The sequence below is a fragment of the Meleagris gallopavo genome, chromosome 17 (assembly GCF_905368555.1).
Source record: "Meleagris gallopavo chromosome 17, MGAL_WU_HG_1.1, whole genome shotgun sequence".
NCBI lineage: Eukaryota > Metazoa > Chordata > Aves > Galliformes > Phasianidae > Meleagris > Meleagris gallopavo.
In genome coordinates, this window is record NC_139420.1 from 9,025,691 (window position 1) to 9,035,012 (window position 9,322).

The window sequence follows — 9,322 nt, forward strand, 5'->3', positions numbered from 1 at the left end:
AAACACACTGACAGAAATTCACTAGGAGTGAAGGAATGTTGTCTTACAGAGAGGCAAACTGCTGCCAAACAGGTGACTGGTGCTTGTTTCCTAACAGAATAGGAAAGTGGACCTCACAGGAGTTCAGCACTCACAAGAGCTGGATGCAAGAGCCTGCTCAGAACACCACAGCTGCATGCTCACATACTGGTTATTTTCTTTTACCTCATGGCTAGTTATCAGGTGGAGAGAATTCTGACACCTTCACTACTATCACAGGAAGAATTCTTCTGGCTGCTTCCCAGCTAATATATGACATGGTTCCAGTTTGCTTTGCCTACATTTCTTGTAAATATTTTTTCTTGTAAAATAATCAAACAAAAGGTATCATAATTTGCAAAGAAAATAACAGAGACTTTTTTATTATTCTTATTAATCAGCAACATATTAGTTACATCCATCTGCAATTTAAACATTAGAAATGGTGGTGTCTGAACTTGCTAAAACTTACTCGAAATTGCAGGCTCTGAGCCCAGTGCTGCAGAGCCAAAATATTCATTTCACGTCCAGCACAGATCTGACAGCATCGTCTTCTCCACACTGCCCATGATATCCTGCAAGACAATATTACAGATATTCAAACACAGTGCCAAAGTTTTGTGCAAGAAATCATTTTCCTCTCACTGGAAAAGGTACATATGGAGATCTTTTAGGGCCACAGTCTATGGGTATACTAGAGGAATTCAAATGAAATCAAACTTGGAACAAAGTCACTGTAGGAAAGATGAGAGAATACAAGCAAAAATTGTGGCCTTATGATCATTATCTCTCTGCCTATTTCCACTGCATTCTTACCACAAACGGGTTCTTTCCCTGAACGCCAGTGCCACAGCCTGCATCCTTTGTTTTGTCCTTTGGACATCAACATAAATCAGCCAGTGCTGCCAGGTCCTGAGCAGTTTTTGCTTCTTTGCTGTGCAAAACAAAAAATTACAGCACTAGAAGTTCATACAAGAATCTGGCATTTTTAACTACTCTGTACCACTGCTGGTCAATAACCTCCAGCCTCCCCCCCCAGCCCACAGTGACACCTCGTGGGAAACCCTACAATGACACCAGAGTCACAGCCACAACCACCCACCCGTGCTTAATTGTGTCACATGGACAAGGGTCTCTGACATGCTGACAGTGCCATGCCTCTTGTTCAGAACACTGTGAATTATTGCACACTGGCACTCCTTTGTCTCACAGGATGTATAATTGTATAAAAATATTCAACGGTGTCTCATGGAATAAGAATTGCAGAATTTTCTTTGTTTACTTAAAAAAAAAAAAAAAAAAAAAAGCCACCATCAGTAGCTTTTCAAGTAACACAAACAGAGAACTCAACCAGAAATGAGCCCAGTTTGTTCAGCAGCCTGTGGAGCAGCTCAATCAGAAGTGTCATAAATTCCAGCTTACCACTATCAGTGCACTGCTCTGCCTCCTTACAAAAATCTGGCTTGTCAGAGCTGATACCACTGAAGCAAATTTATTAGAAAAAAATCATGCAAAAAATGTAACAACTGATTTTATGCTACTTCACCCCCCCAAAAATGCTCTTTTTTTTTCTAAGATTTCTCTGTCATCTTATGAATCAAGCATTCACATACCTTAAACAGGTCACTTTTCTATTGTTTTGACTAAGTAACATACAGCTACTTCTGTAATTACTCTGATCTCAGAAAAAAAAGGAACTTCAGACAGTCTATTGTTTGTTTCTCAAGACAACAGTCTATATCGTATCCTGGGACAACATTCATACTCAAACAGATACAATAACATCTTGCAAATTGGCCCAGAACAAAAATCACTGTAACATCTTTAGAAGGAAGTCATCTTCCCTTCCAGAGGAACAACATCCCCTGACACTGAAGGAAATTGCAACCAATAGAAGCAACTTCATCAGTAGGATCATCAGTAGGATCTGCATCCAGTGCAGAACAAAGAAGCTTCATAAGACAAAAGGAACTTCAGAAGTTTGGGCTTCTTTTCTGCTGCACAGCAGAAACTGAAAGGAATCATGAATTCAGGAAAAAAAAAGCACAGTTAAGGTTATACCACAGGGAATCAATGTCTTATTTCCATTGCCATAGTTGATAGAGAATTCCAATAACACATTCTAGTCAAAAATATCTGTTTGAATAGGTAATGTGATAAGGTGATAAAATTAAACCCAAACAAACATAAAAATGCATTTCAGACCAGATGGAGAGGCCCTTAAGCTTATTCAACAACATCCTTACACAGTGCACCAAAAGAAACCCCTCTGGCAGTTTTAGACAACCATCTGCACCTGAAAGCATTACATCTTTGTAGGGTGGAGGAGATAAATGCACAAACACATTCAAGGGACAGGTTCTGTGCAAATATTTCCCCTTTGGCAGCTCCCATCTCAGTGTGCCCCCAAAGAAAAGCAGTTACTGCCCCTTTTACACTTACCATGAGACTCTGCAACATAATATTTGTTCCTCTTTCCCCGTTGCTGGAATACATAGGCTTTCCAAGCCCTGAATATCAAACTGTGGAGCAAGTGCCTGAAAAATGAAAGAAGTTATTTGGTAAAATAGCTACCAATGCCTAGAAGTAGGATTCTTTCAAGGTCAGCTGCTTTCTAAAGATATGCTGGATATGAGATTTGGAGTTCACCCTAAGAAAATAAATTAAAAAAAGAGAGGAAGAAAGATAAATTAAAAATAAGCAATGAAGACACTGCACTTGACCTAGAAGCACTACTGGTATTACTTAGCCACTAGTAATAGTAACTTCTTCAGCACCTAATGACAGTTTCTCATATTACCATTTACGTACAGTGATAGAAAGTAACTTGACAAACCTGTAATGGCTGTCTGCTCTGAGGCTGAGCTGTCTTTCTCTGCAGACAGTCCACCATTCCCTCCATGCTCTGAAAGTTTTTTGAAGGATCTGCTGCTCATACAGGCATCTGGACAGATTAAAGAATTAGAAGAGAAATTTCAGGTTTGTTTTCAAGGTTGAATATGAATAATATTAATGCAGATTTTCCAATCTTATCTGAGTAGCCTAACAGCATCTATCGCATTTTAAAAATGCTACCCTACTGTGATACTTAAATGACAAGAAGCAACTGGTTCATTGACTCTTATGGTCAAGAAAGGAAAGGCAGACATTGACTGATTTGCCAAATATCTGAGTGCCAGTTGACTTGAAACATATGAACAACTGACATCCTTTTTGCTCCGTTCTGTTTCAATGATCACACAACTGACCCCAGTGATAAATAATGATGCATATATGCTCCCCGCTCAACTCTGTTCTTAGTTTTAGATATTGAAATAAATATAAAAGCTACTTGATTTTATAATGCATTGATATTTCCATCGTACTCTCAGAAGCAGCATGCTGATCTTAAGTCATCCTAAATTTAAAATCTTCCCCAAGACCATTTAAACAGGCTCAAGAACTACTTCAAGTTTTGACACAGGTAATGTACATCACTCCTCCTTCCACGTGAATGCTAAGGCACAGAATAGATTTACAAGTTCCATTTGGCCTTCAAATCATTTAATTCCAGAAGAGCAGCCTCTATTTTTATACCCTAATTTAATCATCACACCTGACCAGGTAAGAAGTGATGGTACATTTCAAGTGAATTGTGAACAACTGAAAATCCAGATAGAGGAATAGAGCTGAAACATTCTTCCATGTGGTCAAGATCACCTGATCTTGGTCTATGAAGCTGAAAGGCTCAGCAACTCAAATATGAATACTTCCCAAAATTTTCTCGACTATTTTTATTTTGGATGAAGAGAAGGAAAAATGGAAGGACCCATGCAAACACAGGGGAGCAAATAAAAAGCACACAACAAACCCAGACGACCTTTAAGAAATGGGCCACATCAACAGGATTAGGTTCAGAATCCCTCTATGCTCCTCACTGAAACACACAAATCCTCCCACAATTCACAGCTACCTACCCCATGCCAAGCTGCTAAGTCATTCCAAGCACTCAAGCAGGGAAAAAAGAAAAAAAGTAATGAGCTATACATTATTTGTTTGATTAGGTGCACTAATAGAACATTGCAAATAAAAGCTATGAGAACCAGGAAGTCCTAAATCTAAAAAGGCAGTTAATCATTGTTTACATCCCTTGTTGAACATCAGAAAATGTAGTTCCACTCATCTTCCTTAAGAAAGAAAGAAAGAAAGAAAGAAAGAAAAAGATATCACTGTCCTGAGTTTACACGCAGCCAAAGAGAGCAATGCAAATTCAGTGTGTGGGATAGAAGAGCAGAAAGGTTCACAAAACAGCTTCTGTTCAGCAACCAAGGCAGGCACAGGCAGAAGGCATTCAGTGCTGTACAATGAAAGTGGATAACAAGCTGATGGCTCTTGCTCTGACTGTAACAAATGCAGCTCCTCCCACTGGGAGCTGCACCAGTTCCCAAGGGTGTGGTGAAGCAAGAATGAACACGCCAATTAAAATTAAACAAGAAGAGAGTATCCAAGTGTTGGTTTTTAGTAGCTGATAGAACACCTACAACAGAAACAAATCATTTGCCAAATGATTTCAAAGTCAGATGCACACATGTAGACATGCTAAAAACAACACTTCAAGCAGCAAAATGAACTGAAGATCTGTTTGTGTTCGAGATTATGTATAAATGTGAAAGATCATTAAATTTAAAGCAGGTATTACAATCATACCCCAGCATTTGTATGCATGCACAGTTGAATTTCATCAAGACAACTACAGTTCCTCTGAATTTAATAAGTAAGGTTTAACCACAACTATTAAAAAAAAAAAAAAAATTAAAAAAGCAGAAGCAAGAAGAACATCCAAAGAAAATCTTCAAATTACCTCAATTGACATCCAAGTATTTTCTTGTCAGCCAGTAGACTCTTAGCCCAAAGTTACAGTACTAAACCATATTTAAAAAACAACAAACACCCCCCAAACAAACAAGCGCCACCAAAACCACACAAATCCATAGCACCTCAATTTCTGGAACTTCACTTACCTGGCTTTGGAAGGGAGAACTTGTCCAAATGTCCTTTTTGCCCAGAGATAGAAGAACTTCCTTTCTAGGTAACTGAAACACAAGGAAAGTTTAGAATCTTTGTACTCTTTCTCTGTTAACACCCAGGCAGCAGTAAGAACAGCAACTAAGTCTAGTTATAAATTTCAGTAATAACACTAAGGGTCTGATTTTACAGAGGTCAGGGGTATATACAAAACATTTACACCCTGACATTAGTACCTTTAAACAGGACTACTCATCCAGCATAAAGAGAGGTCAGTGCACCACTGCAAAGCTGAGGTGTTTTCAAGCGGCCCACTTGCCTCCAGGGATACGAAATATCAGGCATCTGATTAGCTGGGGTGTGTTTTTGGGATTTAAAGAGGTAACATTACTGTTTCTCTGCAGTGAATCAGCTGTATCAGACTTTCCAGAGTACTTAGGCCACTCTAACATTTACCCCTGAAACAGACAGACCTTTCTTTGCATCTCCCCCACAGCTCTGCCTCTACAGGTGCCAGCTCAACATGGCAATCTGTGACTGCGATACCATCAGCCCTGTTTTCCAATGGTGTTAAGAAATAACTGGTTCGGAGATGGCTCAATAAGCAACAAAGCTGACACACAGCAAACACAGCACGCTGCCACGCAGAGGGCCTCCCTCCTTCAGCAAGCCTGAGCAGCTGCATCTGCTCCACTAGATGAACAAAATACCACGCTTTTGATCTATAAATAATTACCACCCCATTTCAGTCAAAATTTCTTCAACAAACAAAAGTAGTCAAGAGAGAGAAGAGCAAGATTAAATTATTATACCTTGGCAGGCCTCCAGCAACACATGCTGTTCAACAGCCACTTAATGTTAAACTTGACATTAGAAAATCAGAAATGTAGGAAATCTGAGCAAATACACATCCTCAGGTTACCACAAGAAATACCAGAGAGTAAGACCTCTGCCTTAGCCTCATTTATACTATTAAAACCACACTTCTTTATGTGTGAGCCCCCTGCTCTGCTCAGTAACAGATATAAAATGTCTTTATCACCTGATTTGGAATTCTTTTAACCTTCCTCCCTGACTCTGGGCATACCCAACTTGATCCAGACTGTCATCACATCTGTCCTGAAACTGCCTGACAGATGGGTGAGCAACAGACTGTCCAGCTGCATGCATCTCAGGCCGAGGCAGTAGTTGAATAACACGGACCTTGACAGGCTTTAATCTTCAAAAAAAAGAAAAAAAGAAAAAAAGAAGTATTTTGCACAAAGCTACATTAATTATTTTAGTAAATTAATATATTACAAAGGTATGCAATTATATGTAGAAGCTGACAGCTACACGATACTAAAATGTTTTCCTAACACCCTGCCTGTTTTTCACAAATTCAACCTCTAAAAAAGCAGAATTAAGCATAACTCTCCATCTAGTTTACTTTCACATGGTTTGGAAAACAAGAATAATAAAAAAGTCCAACCAGATGAAACTTCTGGACCAGTCATGTTGAAGCTTCTTTCTCCAAACAAATACTGCAGTCACCACAAAAATTTGCACATTAGGACAACAAGCATCCCTGAACTCCATAACAGGCAACAGAATAGAATGGGCTCAAGTCTCACCCTAGCATCAGCTGAACTGAGCTAGGAAAAACACGGCTGCAGCCTGAAAAAGTCTTGCTTCCACAAAGTTATTGGAACAATCCACACCAATAAATTGCAGGAGATCAGCTGAGAAAGTACACACAGCAGGAACAATAAACCACTGAAAACAAACAAACAACATCCAGTAGTTTAATAGTTAAAACCTCACAGGAGGAAGCACGGTATTTTTGGACTGTCCCTGTGTGCTGCAAGGAGCTAAAACAAAGCTAATGAAAGAACAACAAAATGTACATTTTGCAAAAGAAATAAATCTATAAAATATTATTTGAATATCTTCAGTAGGAGGTGGGGCCCATCCACCTGACAAAAGAATTCTGTGTATCTAAAGATGTGCAGTTAAGGCAGCTGTATCTGCTTTGAAGAGTTTCAGTTCAAGCACTTGTAAAATTACCTAGAAGAGCTTTCAGCACAAATTTTTGTACACATCTACAAGGCCCAACTTCCTCTAAAACCTTCTGAACTGTTCCAAGGCAAACTTAGTTGGACTTTTAGCAATGCAACTTTACAAATAGTAAAAAAATAAAAAAAATAAAAAAATCAAGCTTGGGTAAAACATACAGAAATTTTGTGTTCAAGTGTAAGGCATGTCACACAAGATTTCTGTATGTTTTACCCAAGCAGCAGACACACTGCTCAAGGAACACTGCTTTTACTGATAGTGTTATGATAATATAAAGCTCATGAAGCCATCTGGTTATCTGTGAACTTTTTATTTATTTATATTTGAAGAGGAACACTTTTTGATTAATAACATTCCACAGAGATCAATAAACATCCATACGAAAATAGACATCTGTTGTCTTGCTGAATTTATAAGATGTCATCATAAAATTAATAGCCAAGGCCTTTAACAAAAAAGCATGCTATTATTGCTTACCTCCTTTCAAATTTCTTCATTTTGCTACAGTCCCAAGACTGCAGGAAATAAATGCACTCGCTGCACCGAGCTGTTGTGTATTAGCTTTGGATAAAGAAATTTGTTCTGATTACTCGTGAAGAATCCATCAGATGGATTTATGTTACATCAAAGAAACTCAGACTCAGAATCGACCTTTAAAGTTCATCCAGTCCAACCCCCGCAGCGCATAGGGACACCCAGAGTAACCAGGTGATCAGCCCCATCCTCTGACCTCGGGTGTTTGCAGGGATGGGGAACCACCACCTCTCTGGGCAACCTGTGCAGCTCCTCACCGCCCTTACTGTAAATAAACTTTATCCTTATATCCAGTCTAAATCTTCCAGTATGAAACCAATTCCCCTTGTCCCATCACTCTCCTGCTGAAGAGTCTGTCCCCTTCTTTCTTACAGCTCCTTTAGATACTCAAGTGCTGCTCTCAGCTCTCCCCACAGCCTTCTCCTCCCCATGCTGCACAGTCTCAGCTCAGCCTGTCCTCGCAGGGAGCTGTACCATTCAGCTGTACTCCGTATCTGCAGAATGACAGGAACTCCACTCACCCCACCTGAATATACAAAGAGCATCGTGCATTTCTAGATGTTGAACATGCACCACCTGCACACTCGCAGCCTTGCTGACAGATCCGTAGGTAATAAACAGCCATAACTGTGTGAACCCTACGACAGAAGCTGTGCCTGGGTAAAGCTGTGCTAGAAAGATGGAGTAAAGTGGAACAGATGACCACAGGGCCAATCAAGGGATAGAAAATCAGTATCTAACCAATCTGACTCCATTTTTCAAAAGCCTCCAGCATCCACAAACACAAGAAAACGAATCAAACAGTGAACTTCTGGGCATCACAGAAAGTAAGGCTCTGTACAAAGCCCAGAACCCACAGATCTCAACGTGTAAGATTGAAGGTGTGTCAGAACACCTTGCTGCAGCCAGGCTGAATTCACAGAACGGGTCAGAAGGGCCCCTCAGCCCACGCCGTGCATTGGCCGGGCTGCCCCGCACACACCGGCCTCTCAGAGCCCATCAGCCTCGAGCCGTTCAGAGGCGGGGCCGCTCCTCCTGCACGAAATTCCCCACAGCAGAGAGGATGCAGAACCCGAACGCTTTTTGCGCTTCCGGACAAACGGCCGAGAACCGCAGAGAGCCGACACGCGGCTCCGGAGCTATCAGCCCTCACCCAGGGCCGAGGCCGCCACACCGCCTCCAGCCCGTTCCCTCGGCCTCTACCCTCACCGGAGCGTAGCAGCCCCGCGCAGCCCCTCACGGCACGGGACGGAGCCCCGACACAACCCGACCCCGCACGGCGGCGCCTCACCGCCGCGCCCCGCCCACCACCACTGAGGCCGGAGCGCCGCCCGCGCAGCGCGGCGCCCCCTGGCGGCACGGAGGAGCGGCGGCCGAGCGCGGGCCACGGGCCGCTACGAAGGGAGCGCCGCCAGTAGGGGAGGGCCGGAGCGCCGCCGTGCTGCAGCAGGGGCAGAGCGGAGCGCCGCCGTCATTTATTGTAGGGAATTTCTGCCGCGGGTATCCGTTAACTCGCATTACACTGTTAGGCGCAGACAGGACTGCGGTGAGGTGGGCCGGGCCGTCCCCCCGCCTGCGATCGGCTCCGCAAAGCCGCCGAAGCCGCGTTCCCCTCCGCGGCGCCGCTCCCGCCCCGCTCCGCTCCGCCGCCCCGCCCGCACGTGGCGGCGCCGCGTCCCTCGGGGCTGCCCGCCCGACCGCCTGCGGGCCC

The 9,322-nt window shown here is 42.6% G+C and overlaps 1 protein-coding gene across 4 annotated transcripts in view; it reads right to left on the minus strand.

Annotated features, from left to right (window-relative positions):
* The window catches only part of SFI1 (SFI1 centrin binding protein), a 32,449-nt gene extending 23,167 nt beyond the window's left edge, over positions 1 to 9,282 (minus strand). Inside the window, exons 1-8 of one of the 4 annotated variants that reach the window (XM_085238189.1) lie at positions 8,821 to 9,282; positions 7,555 to 7,638; positions 6,065 to 6,241; positions 5,019 to 5,090; positions 2,855 to 2,962; positions 2,461 to 2,555; positions 835 to 952; positions 491 to 593 (exon numbers count right to left, since the gene is read on the minus strand). In XM_085238189.1, the coding sequence (XP_085094315.1) occupies positions 491 to 593; positions 835 to 952; positions 2,461 to 2,555; positions 2,855 to 2,962; positions 5,019 to 5,090; positions 6,065 to 6,241; positions 7,555 to 7,574 (693 nt within the window). In that variant the 5' untranslated portion in view covers positions 7,575 to 7,638; positions 8,821 to 9,282. Of the gene's footprint in view, positions 1 to 490; positions 594 to 834; positions 953 to 2,460; positions 2,556 to 2,854; positions 2,963 to 5,018; positions 5,091 to 6,064; positions 6,242 to 6,635; positions 7,502 to 7,554 lie in introns of those variants that run through there. The other 3 variants (XM_085238190.1, XM_085238188.1, XM_085238191.1) reach the window with 3 other exon arrangements.
* Positions 9,283 to 9,322: the final 40 nt, after the last annotated feature.